This window comes from Cnephaeus nilssonii, assembly GCF_951640355.1.
Source record: "Cnephaeus nilssonii genome assembly, chromosome: 4".
NCBI lineage: Eukaryota > Metazoa > Chordata > Mammalia > Chiroptera > Vespertilionidae > Cnephaeus > Cnephaeus nilssonii.
In genome coordinates, this window is record NC_137075.1 from 52,559,895 (window position 1) to 52,583,621 (window position 23,727).

At 46.6% G+C, this 23,727-nt stretch overlaps 1 protein-coding gene across 1 annotated transcript in view; it reads right to left on the reverse strand.

Annotated features, from left to right (window-relative positions):
• Nucleotides 1–1,706: 1,706 nt before the first annotated feature.
• Nucleotides 1,707–23,727, reverse strand: part of TNFAIP8L3 (TNF alpha induced protein 8 like 3) — a 38,969-nt gene continuing 16,948 nt past the window's right edge. The window contains exon 2 of the mRNA XM_079769991.1: nt 1,707–3,427. Within this exon, the coding sequence (XP_079626117.1) occupies nt 2,865–3,427 (563 nt within the window). The 3' untranslated portion in view covers nt 1,707–2,864. The remainder of the gene's footprint in view (nt 3,428–23,727) is intronic.

The following is a 23,727-nucleotide window of genomic DNA, read 5'->3' on the forward strand; positions in this document are numbered from 1 at the left end:
GAGGAATGGTGGGTCTCCTGCACCTGGATAGCCCAGCTCCCTCTGACTGCTGTTGATAAGCTTGAGATACACCCAGCTGGCCTTGGGGTAGAGAGAGCTGCGTGGCTGCCAGCGGGGAGGCCTGAGGCCGTAGATGTTTTGGTCTACACTCTGCTGTTGCACCTGCTGAGACCTGCTGCTGGAAGTGCTGCTCCTTCTCTGAGCAGAGCAAGGAAGACCCAGTTCCTGCAGAGACTCATGGGCTGTCAGAACCTGCTCGTCCCTCCTTTGCCGCCACTGCTGTGTGCCATGGTCTGTGGAGCAGGGAGAATCTGCAATCAATCCTCTTTGGCTGGGGATCCCGTCTTCTGTCCTGCTGTGTCTCAGATGGACAGATGACAGCTCCACCCATTCTTTTTTGGGTCTCAGTTCTCTGGACAGACCCACCTGCTTAGTGAAAAAAGATCCAGCCCTCAAACTAGCACGCAGCCCTTAATCAGATGAGTACACCAAGGCAGGCATTGAGGGCTCTGCCTGTGAAAATTCATGTGGCTACTGCTGGGCTGCTTGCTGCCTACTGGGTGGGTGAGAGGGGGAGTCATCTGCCTGTAATTCCCACCAGCTTTGCCCCAATGACCAACGACTCCAGCCCAGATGTGCACAAGGTATCATTGTTAGTCCTTATGTCTACGAGGAGGCTCTAGGCCATGCCTGTCAAATATGGAGAACAGGCGCTGACTTAACTATTCCCTATTCCTCCCTGGACATCCTTCCGATGAACTAATTTTGAGTGCTGGAAGCTAAAGAACTGAACTGAATGGTTTGCACTGATATTGACATGGGAGCCAGTTGAGGCTAAATGGCCACTGTACGTTTGTTTCACATGTTCCCACAAACATCTCTTGATGCTCCTGCTGGAGAGAGACCATGGAGTGGGATGTACCATGGGGCGGAGCTAATGTGGTGTTCTACAAGAGAAGCATAGTGGGACAGGAGGTGATGTAGGAAGAGCACATCTTTTTTTTTGTAAAAAAACCCCGTTTTTATTGATTTTTAAAGAGACAGAGAGAGGGAGAGAGAAACATTGATTGGCTGCCTCCTGCAGGCCCCCTACTGGGGATTGAACCCGAAACTCGGCATGTATCCTGACTGGGAATTGAACCAGTGACTTTTTTGGTGCATAGGGTGACACTCAACCAACTGAGCCACCCTGGCCAGGGCAAGAGCACGCCTCTTAATGTGGTGTCCTTTAGACAACATTATAAGACAATACCGTGTCCTGATGTTTATTAAGACTGTGATGAAAAGATGTCAGAAGCCAGTGTGAAAGCGAGGCTATGAGACATTCAGAAGAGGCAGTCACCATGTCTGTGAGTCGGCTCCCCCTGGACCAGGGACACATACCCCACCTGGTTTCCCCTGGGCTATTCCCCATAGGGTCTAAGTGCAGAGGCCTTACGCTTCATTTTCTTCTTCCTTTCAATCCCATTATCCTTAACACTGTGTCTAACTCCAAGGAATTTTACTTTTTATCCTCACCTGAGGATATGTTTATTGATTTTAGAGAGAGAAGAGTAAGAGAGACAGAGAGAAACATTGATGTGAAAGAGAAACATTGATCATTTGCCTCCAGTACGGCCCCAACCGGGGATCCAACCTGCAACCTTTTGGTGTATGGGACGACGTTCCAACCAACTGAGCAAGCCGGCCAGCGCAGGAATTTTATTTTTGAATCACAATTCCAAAACCTCTTGTTGGAAGGGTAGTTTCAATTTATTAACAAACTAGAGAAAACAGCACACAATGACTATGAGAGGCCAAGAAAGATGGGTAGGGGTTCACTTTGCCTGACTCTCCTGTGCAGCCGGAATAAACCCTCCTGTGCCTCACGGATTGTGCCCCTTAGAGGAGGGAAGGGGGTCCTGCAGGGAGCACAGTTCTCTGCTTCTGCGTGACGGGTGGGACTCTACCCGCCGCTGGAGGATCATAAAACCGCACATCTAAGATCCAGAAAACAGAGCTCTTGAAAAACATTTTCCCAATTTGCAACTATACTTTTTCTCACCTTTAGATTCATTTTCAATTTGTTTGAAATAGCACATCTAGAGACAGACTGCAAGCCCAGCCCACTAGAGACTATTGTTCTGTTCTTTGCTGCTTAATAGTCTAGATCCAAGTGGATCCCTCTCACACTCTGAAGAGAAAAGAAGACCCTACATTAGCGTTTTTAAAGTCGTGAACATACATTGTTTCATTTGATCCTCACAGCAGCCCAGGGAGGCAGGCAGGCGGGCAGGATCCAGAGGATGGAGTCGTAACCGGTAGAGCTGGGAACCAAACCATGTCCTCTGCCTCCTGGGCCAGGGCTCCTTCTACTCCACAGATGAACTGAGCTCTCCTTGATGAGCAGGGCAGCCTTTCTGCTTAGCATATTACAGTGGTCGGCAAACTGCGGCTCGCGAGCCACATGCGGCTCTTTGGCCCCTTGAGTGTGGCTCTTCCACAAAATACCACGTGCGGGCGCGCACGTACAGTGCGATTGAAATTTCGTGGCCCATGCGCAGAAGTCGGTTTTCGGCTCTCAAAAGAAATGTCAATCGTTGTACTGTTGATATTTGGCTCTGTTGACTAATGAGTTTGCCGACCACTGGCATAGAAGACATGTCCTTTGGGCTCGCAAACAAAGGTGATTTAAAGTACAGACCTCGTCAGCAGCTCAGGGGACAAACACACCTGAGCTCAATTCGGCATCCACATCAGAGGGATGAAAAGGACAGAACATGGGCGTCTTCGACGAGGGTTTCTTCCCGTTTTCTTGACTCTCACCCAGACCACACTGGGGGCTGTAACCGGAATGCAGCAAAGTCCAGGAGGAGGGAAGATACTCAGAGGACTTTCTCATCTAGCAATTTATTGATTCCTTCACACATCCTCTTGAGGCTGGGTCTACAGTTTCCATCCAGACTATAAAGGGTAGAGAGGAACTCCACATCAGCAAAGTGGTTGAAGACGTGGTTGATGCGCCCGTGGGTCCTGGGGGTCAGGTGTCGCTGCACCAGTTCGTGCACCAGGTCCTTGCACTCGTGTAGGAGCTTGGAGAGCACGATCTTATCGAAGGTGTATTCCACCTCATAGAAGCTGACGATGGTCATGGCGGTCTGGTTCAGCTTCTTCCTGAACTTCTCCACGATAGCAACCTCCTCCTGGTTGAACTGGTTGTTCCGGTAGAGGATCCCGATTTTGATGGCCACCTTGATTAAGTCTTTCATGATCTTGTGGGCTTCCTTCTTGTTGTGGGTGTGCTCTTTGGTGACTTTGTAGAGCTCATCAAAGATCTCACTGCTGGTGTCATCAATCAGCATGTTGGCCACGGTCTTGCTGGCGATTTTGCTCAGAATCTTTTTCTGGGCTTGAAGGGCAAAACTCTTTGAACTAAAAACATCGGGACCTACGATAAGAAAAGAAATGAAAGTTATGGCAATATGAGAACCATTTATTCGCAGCGTTGGTGGTATAGTGGTGAGAACCATTTATTATTTCCCTACAAGTAAAGCACACTAATTTAAACTTATGTTCTTAGAGCAAAAATTCATGCTTTTAGAGTCCACACTCCCTAACTAAACCCCACCCATGCCTGGTAGCCACATTGTCCTGTCCACATGGCATGCTTGTTTACTCTTTGAACCTTCTAAATTGTGCTCTTCCCTCTCTGGAAGGGGGTCTCCTCGTGTTTAGGCCAAATCTTACCTTTTTACACCCACTTCACCCATACAGCCTCCCAGACTCTATTAGATCACAGAGGACTCCCTGTTGTGGCGGCTGCACTGGAAACCATTCAGTTTTGCAAATTATACAGGAAGAAATTATAGCTTAATGACAAGAATGTAGTCTTTTTTTTTTTTAAATCCTCACCTGAGGACATGTTTTTACTGATTTTAGAGAGAGAGGAAGAGAGAGAGAGAAACATCATCGTGAGAGAAAAACATCCATCGGTTACCTCCCATAAGTGCCCCACCTGAGATTCGAACCTGAAACCTAGATAATATGCCCCGACCGGGAATCAAACCCAAAACCTTTTGGTGTATGGGATGATGCTCCAACTGAGCCACCCGGTCAGGGCAAGAATGTAGTCTTTTTTTGGGCTGAATCTCAGAATTCATAGTTCATAGGGTCTAAGATGTATTTTCCCAGTTTGATATCTTGGAAATCAAGATGCATTTACAGTCACTGTTGCCAGGTGGCGGTTGTGCTGTGGTTGTCACTACCTGTGTGCATATCAACTTACACAACAGGAGCCAGAAATTTGGGAGAAAAGTCAAGAGTACTTTTGTCAGAAATACTGCCTCGCCAATGCTCCGACGGCACAGAGAACCGCTCTGTGTGGGAAGTAAGACGTCGACAACGCCACGTCAAAGGTGCTTCAGCCGCTACTACTCTGACTGTGAAGAAGCTCAGAAAAACAAAGCCAACTTAGTTTCCACTTTATGAATGAGAAAGAGAAATACATGTTAAAAATAATATATCTAAGTTGGTCTAAAAAGGATGCTTCAATAAGCATAAAATAAAAATTCTAACTAATAAAGCAATCACAGCTTAATTGGCAGCACCTTTATCTTTCTTAAGAACAGCATCTTACAATCCATGGTGCCTTAGATCTGACGAAATCCCCTGTGAAGTCACCAATTAGCTGGAGCTGACATTTGAAATGAACCCCCCTGGCCAGCCTTACTCATTATTACTATCTTCCCAAGGAGATTCAAGTTGCCTGAAGACAGAGACAAGAGTTCCGAGTTGCCATAGCACCGAGACCCATGTGCCCGTGGGTCCTGGGGGTCAGTTCTGGTTACAGCGATGAGATGGTGTCTGTTAAGTACCAGAGAAATATGGCAGAAGAATAAGAAAGTAGTAAAATACGGTGCGAACTTATACTGAAAACACAAACCCCAACAATTTTCCTTTGAGAACCGAGGGCCCTCTAGGTCCCTACAGCTTTTGCCAGTGCTCTGTGGCCACCCTGAAGTGACAGATGTGATATGCAGAGGACAGCCAGCTTCTGCAGTCCTTGTCTGGCCCATCCCCATCTCATACTCCACCCCCTCTGCCCAGCCTGGACTCATTCCCTCAGTGATTAATCCCTGGACACTTAGGTCTTACAGACACAGACTCAATAAACACTCAAACACAATGTAGACATAGGCCCCGGTGCTTCCTCCAGCCGCAGGCCTCTCATGACTGGCCGGGCCTCGTTCCCTCAGCCCAGGGTCCTTCCAGGAAAGTGAATCCAGCTCGCAGGCTCTTCCAGCTGCAGGTCCCAGGGGTCTCCACCCAGAACTAAAGCGGTGAGTGCCACGGCCTCTCACAGCCCCAGAAAGCTCCTGAAGTTTGAGACCACAGCAATTGCAAGCAACTTCACAGCCAAGTAGCCCTGACATGGCCAAGATGTCCCCTTCAGCCTCGGTGACTCTTCCGTCCCATGAGAAAGCTGACTTCCTGATTTGAGCCCTTCCAGAGTTTGAGACAAATAATATTCCTGCCCCGTCTGATGATCCACCACAGTCACCAGACCTTTGTGTGAATAACCTTTGTTCCCAAAACATCAAATCGGTCCTCCAAAGACAAATATTGACAAGCACGTAGGCTGTGCAAAAGATGGTGCTGTATGCTCGGAAGTCAATTCCACAGGAGAAGCTGAAAGACTTTGTTATTGAAATAAGTATATGCCTCCTCAGGTGATTATTCTGACGGGAACGATGAAGTCTAGAATATTAAAAAACAGTCCTTTCTTTGTAGGAACAGTTCCTAAAAATTGCCTGAGAATAAAGTACTTTTAGAGGCTCTCAAAAATGCGGCAAACGTACATTTACACAGAAGCACGAATCAACTGAATGTGTGTTCACCAGAGTGAAGCTCTGTGGGAGCAGGGACTTGTGTCTAAGCGCTCCTGTCCGTCCGTCCAGCGCCCAGCGTGTTGGCGGCACACGGCAGCCAGTGGCTGAACGAAGGGAGCGCTGGCTCTGTGCCAGGCACTGCACGGTGTTAACCCTGTGAGCTGGGTGAAGCTGGCATTTCTACCAGAGCCTCCCTGCCAGCCTGATTCCAAGCCCCCTCTGTTCACCAGCAGCCTTCCCAACATTGTTCTCCAGAGCACTGCCTGGCACACGTTTTGCTCAGCCATCCCCATAAGAATTTGAAAAACTACGAACCTCCTTGCATCATTATTTTAACTTGACAGCAAGTAGTTTTCACCTTATGGTTAAATAGTTATATTTCTAATAGATATTACTTGTATATTGTTAATATTGCTATCTAAAAATTAACCTTTTATTTTTTTAAATATGTTTTTATTGATTTCAGAGAGGAAGGGAGAGGGAAAGAGAGATAGAAACATCAATGATGAGAGAGAATCATTGATTGGCTGCCTCCTGCACACCCCCCACTGGGGATGGAGCCTGCAACCCAGGCACGTGCCCTGACTGGGATAAACCTTGACCTCCTGATTTAGAGGTTGAAGCTCAACCACTGAGCCACACCGGTTGGGCTAAAAATTAACCTTTGAAATAATTCCTTTAAATGTGTCATTGTCACAAACATATCACAGTGATAAAACACCCATTACTGTCCATTTAAAAATGCTGGTGAGTGCCATTTGGGGGCCAACGTCCTTTTTATTCCTTGGTTTCTCTGCAATCATTGGGCATTTACTATTTGTTCAACTCTGCATGACGTTGGACCCCCAAATACTTAATTGGGTTCTACTTTGAATATGGTCCCGCAGGGGGGTGAGATACAGACAAATTAAACAAAATAGAGAAACATGTGAAATGGCCCAAATTGGCAGAGTGACAACAGCTCTGAGGGCTGTGAAGGTGGACTTCAATGTGGGCAGATGAGGATGGCTCCTTAGGAGGTGGTTTCTAAAGGCACAGAAACAGGCCAGCAATTTTCCCCAAATCCTACTCAAATTACAAAGGCCCTCATCAGTTTGCAGCATCTCCGTTGCATAAACATGTGTTTTTTACCTACAAAGGGGACTTGGGTACAAGTTCCTTGGTGAGGGCCCAGGAGGGTCACAGGTATAGCGTCTTGGAAGCCGTAAAGATCAATAGTCATCAACCAAATCACAAGGAAAGCTTTAAGGAAAAAACCACAAACAGCAGCTAATGGGCAGATTCCCACACTCTGCCCCAGACCGCCAGGGTTAGCATCCTTAGGAGCAGGGCCAGTAATCCGAGCTCCTTGAGTGATTCTGACGTGCTGAATGCAGGGCCCGCCCATCATGACATGCCCCAGCGAGGATCCTTCGGAATACTAGTCTTATTAGATGTTCCTGGAAGGAAGGTTCTGTGGTCACTTCAGTGAGTTTGTAGATGACTCTATATTGTGACTGGCTTTTGGCGATTCGTCATACCAGGTAGCTTATTAAAGGCCTTGAGAAGTTCTGCAGTAAAGATATCTGTGTAGTTTTATTTAGCCTACCGCTTCTCTCACTTACTGGACCTTAGAAAATTATATATCCCTACAACAATATCCTGCGGCATACATTATGGGAAATGTGGGGAAAGGACTGACAGAAATAACCTCAAGGCAGCACTCTAGTCAACGTTTACGACTCCCGGGGACCTGCGGGGGAGGGGTGGGGAGGCACTGCTGTTTCCAGCATACATGCTTGATTGCATGATTTAAGGAGGGTGTGTGCACTGGGCGAGAGCTGGGAGGGGCAGTCCTACTCAAAATACTTTCTGCACATGGAAATCTTGGGCTTGTTTCCTACCATCCACCCTTGTGTCTCAGCTTTCTGCAGGGGGACCCTGTTGGTGACCCACCCTCAGGAGAAACACTGCAGGCTGATGTGCAGGAAAAGGGGCCACATGCTAACCTGACAAGCTCAGGGAAGGCCTGCATGGCGGCCTTGCAAACTCAGAGACCTAAAGTCACCACAAAGGATGGCCTGAAACGAAAACCGTTTTAGTTAAAAAGCAGTTTATAGTGGGTAGTCACGTCCTAGGCCGGTATCTTCCCTGACAAAGGTTAATCTTTACCTTAACTGAGCCTATTGTCTTTTTGCATCTATGATAACATATCACTGGAATGTCAAAGTAATTTTCCTCTTTTCTGGACCCCTCAAAGCACAGGCACCACTCTGCAGAGACCACAGATCCTCTTGTTGTTACTGAATTAACTGCTGACTGTTAACTATCCTGCACCCACCTAAGTAAAATAAGTATGTGTCTATCATTTTACTTTTTATCCAATCCTAGAGGTTTCCTCGCTTTGCTTTCTCCCGCCTCCTTAATCTGTCACCAGTGGAGTGCATGCAACCCACTTACATTTCCTCTTTTGATTGTAATGTATAAAACAAGATGAAAACCCGCCGTTCTCTGGAGCATTATCTCAATACTTGGAGATTCTGCTTCCCGGCAATTGTCGACAGCTTGGCTCAAATAAACTCACAAACATTCTGTGCAGGTTTGAATGTTTCTTAGGTTAACACTGAGAGGAAGAGAGTGAGCCTCGGGAGCAAGGTCAGGAGTGCAGTTGGGGTATCTGGGGAGACAGGCCTAGCTATGGGCACAGGTTTGTTTGTGGAAAGACCACGAGATCCAGAATAAACCTGTCCTCTTATTCCTGTGTGTAAGGCTTATTCCTGTGTATATGGCTTAAGAAGGCTCTTCTAGCCAGGGATGATTCTCTTACCCATATTTGAACAAAAGTTCCCATTCCCCAGCCATAAAAAGTAATGGATTGTTTAAGTACCTCAGAATCTCTGAGAATGGAGATTGAAAACACGATTGTGCAGCTATTGTATATCTCACCTGACTGGCATGATGAGACAAGATTGATGAAGCTACAAAATTCATCCTTGAAGAAAAAAACAGGGGCTTCCTTAAACCAAGACTGATGGAGGAGCTCAAGCGAAAGAATTATGAAGTCAGTGCTCTGAGAATAAGCACCAGAACTACGGAGGGAGAATGGCATAATAATGGTCATGAACTAGTTTGGCGAAAGAAAGCAAAACATCGTTTAAGTGGACCCTTCGCTGCATGGAAAAGTGCTGGGGCCAGTCTGAGTTGATGTTTCTATAAATGATGTTCAGCCATAGTACAAATGATGTATGTTTTTACGTTTCTAGAAAACACCGAGCTCTCCCAGATGGTGAAATGCCAAACTGGTAGTGATAAACAGCGGGAAGCTGGGAGAGTGGGCAGAAAAGAGGCAGATGAGCTTCGGCATGGTAAGAACAAGGTACTACATTCTGGGGAAAATAAGCGGTGGTGAGGAGAGAGGACGGTCTCTGAGCTGTCAGCCACCGCCCAGAAAAGAGCCCTGAGCTTCACCCGGGATTGTGTCCTGGTAGAGAGGGGCTGGGGGACAGACTCAACGCTTCTCTCCATACTCACAGGACTAGGTAACTTTCCTACCTATGGTCAAGGTGGGGGAAACTTGTATATGACTATGGTTACCTGTGTCAAAATTATAAAACTGGAAATTGTGTGTAGTAGCCAGTATGGACTCCCATAGTATCACTTCATTTCTATCAACAGTTTAAGATGACGGCGAGGCAGAGGTAGCTAAAAGCATTTAGTAGAAATTAGGAGTGGAGAGAGTACCCAGAGGAAACCAATCTGTGGTGCTTAACAAGCACCATCCATCAAAGCATGAGACCCAGGGACAAGGAAGGGGGGAGTTCCCAGGGCATGGGGAGGGGAGGGGAAAGACCCGGGCTGAGAGGGCTCTGTGGTAGTCCAAGTTGCTGGCACTCAATCACTCACACTTCAGTGTTGGAAGAAAAGTCCAAGAAAGCCTTCTTGAGACGGAGCAGCCTCACAAACGACTTCGAATTTGAACTTTCACGATGCCCAGCCATCCCTCTGCTTGGCTGCACCTGCTCTCAGAGAAGCTGATTAGACCAGTCACGCCCCCCAGGGTCCATCCTGCACTAATGACAAGGGGCCCGGAGCCAGTGGAGAGACTGACACCCGCCCCCCTCCCTTCCTGCTCTTTGTTGTTCCCGGGCTGAATGAGGAGGAAGAGGGATTGACCTTGGGGTAAGGTGGTCTGCAGGATGGCATCTCCATGGCGATGACACAGCACCTTCCAGAGAAGATACTGCTCTGCTTTAGTTCTTGGTTGCCCCTTTGCAGCTGTGGGAACAAAACTACTAAGGAACGATTAAGTAGTGTTCTGAAATACAAACCTGACGCAGTTATGGTTCCCAGAAAAACTAATTGAGTTGTTGCATCTCCAGTGGAGTCAAACTGGAAAACATTTTCCTTTTCTTGTGTAAAAGTGTGGTTCGTATACTGCTGGGATATTAAAGAAAAAACACGGCACTGGTGGTGGTGCAATGAGATGAAATCATCAAGGAACCTTTGAGTTAGGGACATGCCAAAACTTTGACCTCCTCCCCCTCCCCCCTGCCTCGAAATGATTAAAGCTGAGAAGCTCATGAAAAATGCCCTTTCATACTTGAATGAGATGGCCTTTTTAAGGCATTAAGGAAGATATTTTGGAATACTTTAAAAGGCATCACAGTACAATTTAGATGGCCTGGGAGGGTTAGGAAATGAATTTTTCTGAGTGGAGGATTAATCCAGCACATTCTTGAGGCCTTCTTAGGTTTGGCCCCTACCCTACCTTCCTGAGGTCCCCAAGTTTCCACCACTTGCAGTAAGAAGTAAGCAGCGCTGGTCCTGTGGATGGGCTCGCCATGACTCGGAGGGCAGCAGCCCGTACCAGGCACCATTAGTGGGTGTGCACGATGAAAACATTAGAATCTCTATTCTGTTTCCTTGTTCTCTAATGGGATAAATTAAGCTTTTCTAATATTTAACGTACAGGCTGGCCCTAGGACCTGGAGTAGGCAATTAGACACACATGAGCAGAGTAGAAACAATAAGCCAGGTAGGGAAGGTCACCAGGGTGGGAAGCCCCAGGTGCCTATGGGTAAAACTGGGAGGGCCAGTATTGTTGGGTGGGACCTCACCCCCAAGGTGACCTTCCCTCCCCTGGCATGTCCCTAGTCATGTGGCAGATCCCCTTAGAGGAGGAACAAGGGGGCCAGAGAATCGCTTCAGATGACTCCCATCCAAGCCCTTGCAGGACCGCTCCGCTCCCCTAAGCATTAAGCCCTCGAGATAACGAGGTTCTGACCCACATCTAATGACCGCAGAGGCAGAGTTCTGGTCAAACTAGAGATAATATCCAGGCCTCAGTTGTGTTTCAGCTCCAGGCCCAGAAAAGCAACAAAACCAGACAAAACAGACACCATGGCTACCTGAGGACCAGCTGCAATGAGGAATGACCTCCTATCTGAATGCCGATCAATCAGTAGAGACCCTGACCCTGAAAGGACACACCTGGAAAAGCTGATGAATATTCTATTGAGATCCTCCCCTGAGACCGCCCCTAAAATCCTCGCCTTTGGAAACAGATAAAACCCCTACAGCAAAGGACCCAGCAAGTGCGTTGCACACTCTCTCTGGTGAGCAAGCCCGTGCCTTTCCCCACCCCTTCCTTCCTCAGGCGGCTCTCTCTCTAGAGCAGTGGTTGGCAAACTGCGGCTCGAGAGCCACAGGCGGCTCTTTGGCCCCTTGAGTTTTTAGCAAAGGTCAGCTTAGGAGTACCCTACTTAAGTTAATAACAATGTACCTACCTATATAGTTTAAGTTTAAAAAATTTGGCTCTCAAAAGAAATTTCAATCGTTGTACTGTTGACATTTGGCTCTGTTGACTAATGAGTTTGCCGACCACTGCTCTAGAGCATTCTCTCTCTCTCTCTCTCTCCCTCCCTCCCTCCAGCATAGCAATGCCTTTCCTCCCCCTTTCTTCCCTCAAGGTATGCACCTTTGCTTTCTTTCTCCTAAGCTCCAAGGCCCTTCTTTTGCCTCAGTAACTCATTTCCTGAGTCACTTCTACCCCTGTGACTTTCTAAATGAACTTTTGCTTGTATTTGAGTTCCTGGCTCTGAATTCTTTTCTTAGCCGAACTCAAGGACCGAGATATAACATCTGGTGCCTTTCCCACTGGTATGTGGTATCCTAAGGGAACCCTCACCTGGGCAGCGGGTAGTTAGTGTATCCCTCACTTGTTTGTTCCCTTTCCGCAATTTTGAATTATTTCGGCATATGTGTATGTGTGCTTGGTTAAACAGACTCACTGATTATATTATTTAGTTCTAACTAAACTAACTGTCACAAAATGTACCAGTGATTTTTAAAGATTCCTGCAAGAAACACAACTGAGGACTGAAGATGTTATGGTGATCGTGGCAACACAAGTGAACAGCAAGAACATGGCAGAGCGGACGTTTATCCTCAGCCCAAGCACTTTTCCGCACCCCGCTCATAAGGTAAAAGTAATGATCTAATCAGATCTGACAAGAAATGGGCCATGAAAGTTTCAAAAGTTCAAATAAGATGATTTGAAATATGGATTTCAAACACTTTCACTTGCCTTGAGACATTCCCAGGGGCAGTAAGCAGCCATGGCGATTAGCAAGACAGATAAACGAATGGGGATTCTGATGCTGGCCTGTCCTGTGGGCGAAGGGCAGGCAATGAGCCTCAGCAGACTGTTGGGGAGAGCGATGAATCAAGGACGAGGCTGGTGCTTCTCCCAGCTTGTGAGACGGGTGGGGTGGGGGTCATTAAGGCACCCCCAAAGGCAACAGGCATCTGGGAATGTGGGGGGAAGATGACTTCTCCAGTCCTGAGCACGCTGCCTTTGGGGGACCCTGGGGGGGCATGTGGGCCACACAAGGCTGTGTAGTGGGCATCTGCAACTACTTGTCCTACCCTGAGCTTCCCATTTTCCCATCCAAACCCTGTCTCTTCCCATAAAAGCAAGACATGGTGAAAAGACCCTTCTTCCCTAAATAATTAGCCAATTAGGGATCCTGAGGGATAATGCAAATATCTATTTCGGTGGTGTAAGCTACTCTCTGTTCACAGCTTGCTGGGCATCACTGTGGATCACTGTGTCAGAGCTACACTTTATCCTTCCTAGGCAGTCTCTCCCCTGTGTGGTCCACCATCAAACCATCCCTTTTCCCTCACCAAGATAATGAATTATCCTATATAATAAAGAGGTGATATGCAAATTGACCCTCACGCTGTAACACCGTCACAAGATGGCTGTGCCCACAGCGGAGGCGAGGTTCCCCTAACGAGTGATCAGCAGGAACCTGAGGCTGCATGGCGCCAGGCCAGGATAGGGGACCTGAGGCTGCGCCCCCCCCCCCCCCGGTGGGGCTTGATGGGGGACCTCAGGCCACACACCCTGCCCGGCGAGGCTTGACAGGGGACCTCAGGCCTTGCCCCCCACCTGGTGGGGCTCGACGGGAGACCTCAGGCTGCGCCCCCTGCCCAGCAGGGCTTGATGGGGGACCTCAGGCCGTGCCACCCACCTGGTGGGGTTTAACGAGGGACCTCAGGCCATGCCCCCCACCTGGTGGTGCTTGACAGGGGACCTCAAGGCACACCCCCTGCCCCAACCCAGGCTGGGGGACGTCAGGCTGCACCCCCCATTCCCCCGCTCAGTGGGGCTTGACCGGGGACCTGAGGCTGTGCTCCCCCGCCCGGTGGGGCTTTACGGAGGTGGGGCTGGCCGGGTCTGGATCTCACCCAATGGGGGTGGGGCCAGCTGGTCTGGGTCTCACGTGATTTTGAGGCATGCACAGGTGGGCAGGGACTTGACTCTGGGTCCTGCAGCGCGTCCCAGACTCTGACAGGAGGAATATTTTCATATATATTTTACTAATTTTCTTTCATCTCTGACACATCTATTATAGAGAAAAGGCAAATAGTAATATTAAAATATTTCCTCTAATTAATTCCCTCTTAATGTGCATGAATTTCGTGCACCAGGCCACCAGTGTAAAAATAAGGGTTGGAAGTGAAAGGCAGGCTTGGGTACAGTGGGTTGGCAGTTGGCAGATGGAGGGAGAAAGGACTGAGTTGTCAGAGACAACTAAATGCAGAGAGGGGGTGTTGCATTAGCCAGTCTCCACTTCCTCTGCCATGTGGCCAGTCATCCCTCCTCCAGCTTGGGCTTGGGGTCCCTTAAATCTTGCCTTTGGCTCAGGCCTGGGAGCAGGCAGAGAGATTCATTCATCCAGTGGTCTGTAGAGAGGATTAAGTGTTTTGGGGGGGACCATGCATGATGAAATTTCTTGGCTGTACTGGATATTTGAAGGTGCTGAGCAAGGATATACAAAAGCAATGGTAGTCAAACAGGGCGCTCCTTATAGGAAAGCAGGTTCAGATTATTGCAATACCTCGAATTAGATAATTACACATTAAAAGCAACATTTGGCCATCTTCAAGATGAAATCATGTTGTTGTTGTTTTTTTGTTGCAAAAATAAATTCCTGGGCCTTGAAATAACTTATTGTTCCAGGTGAAATGGGAGATATCTGTAATACTACCTACAATAAAACATATGTTAAAAAAACTAAAAAACAAACAAACAAAACAAAACAAAACAAAAACATTGGCAGGGGCAGCTGTAAATCCTACTAGCTCCTTATTCCATCTTGTCTTAGTTTCCCACAAATCCACCCATCCATCAGCATAGAGGAATCTGTAACTCAATTAATAATAACCACGTCAGAGATAATGTTAACTTCTGAGCACAGATTCTGTGCCCAAGGCAGTGTATACCATGTATTGGATCCTCACAAGAGTTCTGCAAGAGAGGGACTGTGAGTTCCGCTTTATAGATGAGGAAACTGAGGCACAGCAGGTTTAAGTAATTCACTCAAAGCTAAGAAGTTAGTAAGTAGCAGAGCTGTAGTTCAAATCAGCTCCAGACAAAGCCTGCAATCTTTGCTTTCATGCATCTGCTTTCAGAAAATTGTCCTTGGCTCCCTAATGACTGTGATTTCGCACTTATTCGAGACATTAGATAGACCTCAATTAAATCCCCATGCAACAAGGAGATTTAGATTTCATCCTTTTTTTTTTTAAATACAAAAAGCCAGTCTTACTATACAATGGAATAATACCACATATTCATCAAGATACATGAAGCTTTCATTTTTAAAGGGAATTTTATATATTTCAACAGAGGTACATATTGATTTTGTTTTTCATATTGATTATACAGATGGCTCTGAAAAATGAATGAGTGATAATTTTACTTATGAGAGCTAACTGTGAAGTCACCAGGGGGTGAATCATCTCCAACTCAACAGGTTAATTTTGGAGATCTAAGAGATATTTTTGTCTCACTGCAGTAGAAGAGCAACCATCACTAAAAACATCTACTTACATGATTTCTTTAAACACTTAATGCCCAGCCAGTGTTGCACAGTGGTTGAGCGCTGACCTATGAAACAGGAGGTCATGTTTCTATTCCCGGTCAGGGCACATGCCCGGTTTTCAGACTCTATCCCCAGTGTGGGGCATGCAGGAGGCAGCCATTGAATGATTCTCTCATCATTGATGTTTCTATCTCTCCCTCTCCCTTCTTCTCTGAAATTAAAAAAATTAAGTATATATATAAAAGGCTAATATGCAAAGTGTCCCCTCGGGAGTTTGATCGCTGGCTATGACATGCGCTGACCACCAGGGGGTGGCACGGAATGAAGGAAGGCCCAGGCGGCTGGCAGCTGGAAGGCCCCATTGGCCCTGATTGCTGGCCAGGCCTAGAGACCCTATCTGTGAACAAATTTCGTGCACCGGGCCCCTAGTATAAATATATAAACACACACACACACACACACACACACACAGCCTGTGGGATAGGGCTGAAACTGGCTCTTCAACATCCCCTGAGGGATCCTGGATTGCGAGAGGGCACAGGCCAGGCCAAGGGACCCCACCGGTGCACGATAGGGGCCAGGGAGAGACACGGGAGGTTGGCCAGCTGGGGAGGGACCGTGGGAGGGCTCCAGGGTGTGTCTGGTCTGTCTCGCTCAGTCCCAATTGGCCGGACCCCAACAGCAAGCTAACCTACCGGTCTGAGCATCTGCCCCCTAGTGGTCAGTGCACATCATAGCGACTGGTAGACCAGTTGACTGTCTGCCCCCTGGTGGTCAGTGCACATCATAGCGAGCGGTTGAGCAGCCTTAGCATATCATTAGCATATTATGCTTTGATTGGCTGAACAGACGACCGGACACTTAGCATATTAGGCTTTTATTATATAGGATATATATATTATTCATTCCTCCCCCACTCTTTTTGTATCTAACAAATAACTAGTGACTCTCCACCCAGTTGGAACAAATCTTAACATTTTGTCCTCGGAGACAGAGTGAGGTAAGTCACATTCAGGCATAACAGTAACAGAGCCCACCTATGTGTGAACAGTAACTCATCATATCCTTGCAGCAGCTCTAGGAGTAGGCACTAAATAGCATCACCATCAGCAACATTTAAATCCAAGGAAACCACAGCCAAGAGAGACTACGTAGCATGTTTAAAGCTACCATTTCAGAGCGGCAGAGCTAGATCAGACCCAGGCAGGCTGTCCCAGAGCCCTGTGCTTCAACCCCCCACAATGAACGGCCATTCATGAGGTGACAAACATAAATCATTTTATTTTTTAAAAATATATTTTATTGATTTTTTACAGAGAGGAAGGGAGAGGGATAGAGAGCTAGAAACATCGATGAGAGAGAAACATCGACCAGCTGCCTCCTGCACACCCCCTACCGGGGATGTGCCCGCAACCAATGTACATGCCCTTGACCGGAATTGAACCTGGGACCCCTCAGTCCGCAGACCGACGCTCTATCCACTGAGCCAAACCGGTCTCGGCAAACATCAATCATTTTAAATGGTTTTTGAATTATTGCTCACTTTAAAATGGAGATGGAGCAGGTGTTTTTTCTCAGATGCATTTCAAATGTATAGGCAAAACAGAAAATAATATAACAAACTCCTCTTGGGTGGCCACCGCCCAGTTGGAAAAATCTTAACATTTTGTCCTCAGAGACAGAGTGAGGTAAAGCTCTCTTTGTTTTCAACTCCCTCTCTTTCCCTTCTATCTCACCAGGTTGAATTGAATTTCAGAAGTTGATGTGTCTTTGTCTCATCTATGTTTTTATACTTTTGTCCATGAGTATGCATCATCCACATTATATTGCTCAGGGTTCTTAAACTTTGGATAAGGTGTGATACTACAGAATCTTTTGCAACTCTTCATTCAACATCATGCTTTCTAATTTATCTAATTTAGTCATTTAGTTGTTTATATGAACATGCTATATAACCAACCATGTTTCCTGCTGATGGACATTTAAACTCCTTCCACTTTCTACAGGAAAAAAGCCCACAGACGTGTCTCTTTGTGCACACACACAAAGTGTACCTAGAATGCAACTGCCAGGTCCTGTGCCAGAGAGGATGCCAATTGCTTTCCAGCGAGATTGCACTAATTTTCACTCCCAGCAGCAGTGTATGACTTCCCACAGTTCCACTTCCTCATCAACACTTCAAATAGTCCACCTTTCGATATTTTGCCAATCTGATAAGTACAAAATGGCATCTCGTTTTAATATAAACTTCTTTGATTCCTAGTAAGATTCAATATATTTTCTGTGTATATGGAACATTCAGGTTTTTTATCTGTGAGTTGCTCATTCATATAATTTACTCATTTTTATTCCCTCCCAATTTGATTGTATGTCTTTTCCCAGCTAATTTGTCAGAGCTTTTAATACCTTATGGATGCTAATCCTTTGTTGATCACACTATTGCCTCTCTGGCTGTAACATTATCTTTTAACTTATGTGGTATCTTCAGTCATACAGAAATTAAAAAGTTTAACATAGTCACATTTATCAATATTTTCCTTTATAGTTAGTGATAATTTTGCATTGTTTTTTAAAAAAATATATTTTTTCTGACTTCAGAGAGGAAGGGAGAGGAAGAGAGATAGAAACATCAATGATGAGAGAGAATCATTGATTGGCTGCCTCCTGCACGCCCCCTACTGGGGCTGAGCCTGCAACCTGGGCATGAACCCTTGACCGGAATCGAACCTGGGACTCTTCAGTCTGCAGGCTGATGCTCTATCCACTGAGCGAAACCAGCTAGGGCTGCATTGTGTTTTTAAAAATCTATTCCTGCCATTAGGTGATGAGTCTTACATATTTCCCCAAAATTTTAAGATTTTGCTTTTCACATTTAGGTCTTTAATCCACCTGGAATTTATTTGTGCATATTGTCTGAGGTACCTTTTTCTTCTCACAATTTACTCAATTTATTGAATAGTTCAACCTTCTGCTGCTGATCTTTTAGGCCATCTTTTGTTTATCAAGTTTAAATCAAGAGTCTGAGTTTTTTACTCTGTTCCATTGAGCAATATCCACTTCAGTACCAATATCACACTGTCTTGATTGCTATAAAATTACTATACTCATAATAAATCTTGATAAGCCATAGGGAAGTTCTCATTTTGTTCTTCTTAGAAATTATCTTGACTATTTTTGCCTTTTTCATATGAATTTTAGGATCATTTGACCAAATGCCATGAATACCCAAAAATATGGGGTAAACTGGAATCTTTATATTAAGCCTCCTATCCAACATGATGTATCTCTTCATTTAGTTGGATCTTCTGTGTCCTTCAATAATGTTTTATAGTTATTTCGATAAAGCTATTGCATATCTTTCATTAGATTTACTTCTAGGTCCCATATAGTTTTGGTTGCTACTATAAGTGTAATTTTTTCTATTATAGTTTCTAAATGGTTATTAAGGATATATAGGAACCCAACTGATTCCTGTATATTTATCTCCAATTGAGAGATTCTGCTGAATTCTGTTATTAATTCTAATAGATTTTATGTAGCACATCTTGTATTTTTTTTTTATGTGAACAACTACATTGCCTGTTCAAAATGATTGTTTTTTTCTTCCTCCTATTTCTTTTTCTTGCCTTATTGAACTGGTGGGAACGTCCAGTACAATGCTGAATAGTAAGGATGTTATTTGGCATCCTTGTCTTGTTCCTGACTTGAACAGAATTGTCTCTAAAATCTTTCCACCACATGACATATGATGTGGGTTTTTGATGGATATCACTTATCCAATTAAGAAATCTTTCTTCTGTTCCTGTTTTGCTAAGGCTTTGTTTCAAGGTAGGAATATATATCTAATTTTATCAAACACTTTCTTTGTACCTACTGAGATGATCATATGGTTTATCCCTTTTAATAAGTGAATTTAACCAATTATTAAAAGACCCTTTGATCAAAGTCATCTTTGCTTTCCAAAGATAAGCCATACTTGGTCATGATGCATATGAATTTAATATACTGAAGGATTCTATTAGCAAATATTGTATTTAGCATATTGTAAATATGATAAAAGATGAGATGGGTCTATAACTTTTTCCTAGTACAGTCCTTGTCTGATTTTGATGTCAGAGTAAACTATCCTCAGACAATGGATCAAGTGGCTCTCTTTTTCTGTTCTCCAAGACTGTGTAAGATGAAGGTTAACTGTTTTCTGAAGGTTTAGTAAAACTTGTCCACAAAGCCACTTGTGAGTAGTGTGTAATCTGAGAGTGGAGAATCAATTTCAGTAATGTTTATTCATGTGTGGAAGAGCAATAATCCCCAAAACAACAAAAAGTTTCAATTTTTGATTTAACAACTATTTTAAGCTCTCTAGCTTTTTCTTTTCTTTCTCTAGCATCCACAAAGTAGGCAGTCTGTCTGAATGAGAGATCATTCTCAGGAATAAAGTGATAAACACCATCACTGGCATAATTTTCAATACTATCTTGTTTATTTTGAGAGGAGAGACTGAGGAGCTATTTCTCAAAATATTTTTTTCTTCAATCGTTTACTTACAAAAAATGCTACATGAGCACTGAGAAAGTCAGAAAAGACAGATGAGCTAAAGTAGTGGTCGGCAAACTCCTTAGTCAACAGAGCCAAATATCAACAGTACAACGATTGAAATTTCTTTTGAGAGCCAAATCTTTTAAACTTAAACTTCTTCTAACGCCACTTCTTCAAAATAGACTCGCCCAGGCCGTGGTATTTTGTGGAAGAGCCACACTCAAGGGGCTAAAGAGCCGCATGTGGCTCACGAGCAGCGGTTTGCCGACCACTGAACTAAAGGAAGAAAATGAGTCCCCCACAATCCCACCATGCATCACGGTTAGCATGTCTGTATTTTTCCAAACCTTCTCCCAGGCACATATGCTTTAATATTCACAAACACTCTTTCACTGATGCTCAGAGGCCTGGTGTATGCTCACAATTTGGACAGTGTCTGCCATGTAGAAGTTGTTCAATAAATATGTTAAATGAATGACTGAATGCATGATTTAGCATGTCCTTCCTCATTCTTTATGGCCCAGATTCTATCTGTTCAGGGTGTTCCCTGGAATGAGGTGTGTATTCATGAATGCAGGCTGAACTGAAGGCACTCAAATGCCGTCTGAACTCAGCACAAGGTCCAGCCGTTGTCTTTCACGTGGAGCCTCCTTCCTGGCCCCGTGGGGCTGCCTGTCTGCACTCCTACAAGCATCACCGCCACACCCTCGGTGCTTAATTCCTGCAGGAACCCTCCCTCCCTGACAGCAGCCCCCACCCCTCCTGCCACCCCAGAGCCTCCTCATTCACGCTCACCAGCTATTTTAATACTCAGGAGCTGTTGGGGATCCAGATAGCACAGGCCACGTCTATCTCTCTGGTGATCCTCTCTCTCTGCTGTTAGTGCTCAAACTGTTCACCACAGCAGGCGCCCAAAAATCCAGGCTTAGGCCACCAGGCTGCTAACAAGGATAGCAGTGGGATGCTGAATTCAGAACTGGGGGAGGACGCCAACTTGGTAATATGTGAAATCAGCAAATAGATCGATGCAATAAAAATGTCAGTCTTTGGAAATCTTCATTTTTGGAGTGCAGGTGTAAAACCTAAAATGTTAAAAAGCAGGCAACAAAATGGAAAAAACCTCTCGTCTTTATTGGAAAATAAAATATGGCCTGAGACAGTGTGTATTTCAGCTTAAAAATGGAGTCTTTTGGAAAGTGCTGGAGTTGGATAAAGATGGTAATGCATTAACCTTCAGCTTAAAAAAAGAAAAGAAAAAGATAAACGGCTAGCTGTATGAGAGAGGTCGGAACACCCGAGGGAGAAGAAACCAGAAGGTACTTCTGGAAGGGAGACGATTTGGCAGACAGCAACGTGCCTCGCTCAATGTTCTACTCAACTTCTTTTAGTGAAATATCAATTTTGTGCAATGACATTTTTGGATTTCAGTCAATTTGAAAGTGGAGCAGCAGGAAAGGAACACGTAATAGATCACTTATAATACCCCTTACGTATATTCTGTCGTAATCGTTTTATTGCTCATGAGTTTGAGATCTGAGACATGAATCAAGCCTCATTTTGGATATCCACGGTGCCACGGTCAGTATCTAGCCCAGCCTGCAGATGGGAGGTGGGCACCTGTAAGCTCTGAGGTTGGGCTCCTTTGCTCTGCGGGTTCCTACTCTGACGGAACCACCCTGAGCCCGGAGTCCCAGTCACATCCCTCAAGAAGAGCCAAACCGGCTGCGGGGACCTGCCTTCCTGGAAGTTACTCAGAAATGCATCTTTCTCTGAGGCTTCCTTTCTAAATTACACTTTCCCCATACTTGTCTCAAAGGCAGTAAATAACTATATACATAAAACCCTAATATGTAAATAGACTGAATGGTGGAACAACCCAACAACCGGTCGCTATGACGTGCGCTGACCACCAGGTGGCAGAGCACAGAACATGGCAGGCATCAGGCTGCAGTGGGATGGTGGAGCCGGTGAGCGGAGGTGCCAGACCAAGGTGGGGAGCCGGTTGCTGTCATCAGGGTGAGCCTCTGGTGGTTACTCAAAATTCTTTGCTCCTACGCGCTGCGGTCCTGCCCGGCGCTGGCACCTGCTGCCGGCTCCCAGCGCTGGCCCCGATTGCTTGGTGCCATCAGTGGGTGCGAGTGGTGGCTGCTGGCTCTGATCGTCCCTGAGGGCTTTTCCACCTCCCCCTGCTCCTGAGGGGTGATTGCACCCACTGCTGGTGCCGGCCCCAATCGCTCTGCACCATTAGCGGGTACGAGTGGGGATGACACCGTCAGTGCGTGGGAGCGGCGGTAGTGGACATGAGGCTGCATGCAGACAGGGGTCCAGGAGCCATGGCGGGAAGGGCCAGGTGGGGGTGCGGAGGATGGGCTGAGACCCGCCCGTGCCCACTACAGCCTCGTGGCCCATAGTACCTTTCAAGGTGCACAAATTTGTGCACTGGGCCCCTAGTCCTATATAATAAAAGGGTAATATGCAAATTACCTGGTTGTTATGATGCGCACTGATCACCAAGGGGCAGATGCTCAATGCAGGAGCTGCCCCCTGGTGGTCAGTGTGCTCCCACAGGGGGAGCGCCACTTAGCCAGAAGCCAGGCTCATGGCTCACAGCTCACAGCGCTCGCTTCACAGCTGGTGAGTACAGTGACGGTGGTGAGAGCCTCTCTCGCCTCTGCGGCACCGCTAAGGATGTCAGTTGGACATCCCCCGAGGGCTCCTGGACTGCAAGAGGGTGTAGGCCAGGCTGAGAACCCCCCCACCTCCAGTACACGAATCTCATGCACTGGGCCTCTAGTCTCCAAATAAAATTACATTTCATGGTAATATGAGATAGTGCCACCAAAAAGTTTCAGATCAAGTCACTGGATATGCCAATCCGAGATGCTGACAGTGGCTGCCCTGTGGAGTCAGGATGCCAGCGCTGGGGCCACGGAGTCCCTCCCCAAATACAGGGAAAAACCCACATAGAAAACTGGAGAGTGGATCCCGGTCCTGTCTCTAGCCACCCGGGGCGCAGCAGGGCGTGGAGGTGAGAGCCTGGCCCCAAAGTGCACTTGGCGTGCACCTTGGGCACAAGTTTTCACCTTCCTGGTTTCTCGGTCTGTTTAACGAGGGAACTGAGCTAGATGATTCTAACTTCTTTTATAGTCTCAGTATAATAGTAACTTCTTCAGAGTCAGAAATTGAGTTTTTAAATCCATGAGGAAAACAACCCTGGCATATATGAGACGTGAGCCAACGGCTTATTAGTGTTCCCTCCTGTCTCGGGCTCCTCTCCATCCACGTAGCTGGCTCCCGGCTCTGCCACTGTGGTGCTCCCGCAGAGGAACGGCTCCTGCCTTTCTCTCCCTCTCAAACTCCTGGGGCACTGGCCTCGGAGCCTCCAGTTTTCCCTTTCTGTGGCTTCCCTCCAAAATGCCTCTCCCTCCCCTGATTTCATGGGGCCCCGACTGCTCTGTGAGACGCCAGCCTGTGCTCGCCACAGAGCAGGGGTCAGCAGACTCCCCAAGGCCTCCCGGGCTGGTCTGGGGCCCACAGACCACGCTGCAGACTGCCAGCCCCAGCGGGCTGCCCTGTGCTGCCACACCTGGCGTGGGAGTCGTGCCCCAAATCCCAGGGCCTCACACCCCTCTCTTCCCACCTCTCTGCCCCAAAGAGGAAGTGCCTCACCTTTCTCCAGTCTCTGTGCATCTTCTCCCCAGATCCAAGTGCCCCTCCTCCCTTCCTGGACCCCCCACATGGCCTATCCCAGCACCTCCCACGGGGCTGTACTTGTTTGTTCCCTGCAAGCTCCTGGAGAGCGGGGGAGGCCTGGACTGCCGTATCTACTGGGTATCCCTGGCACATAGTAGGAGCTCAATAATACATTTAAACCTCAGAAAACCAACAGTGAATGGTCAGCCCAGGAAGTGATGTCATGGGGGACAGGACGGGGTTGTTGAGAGGAGAGG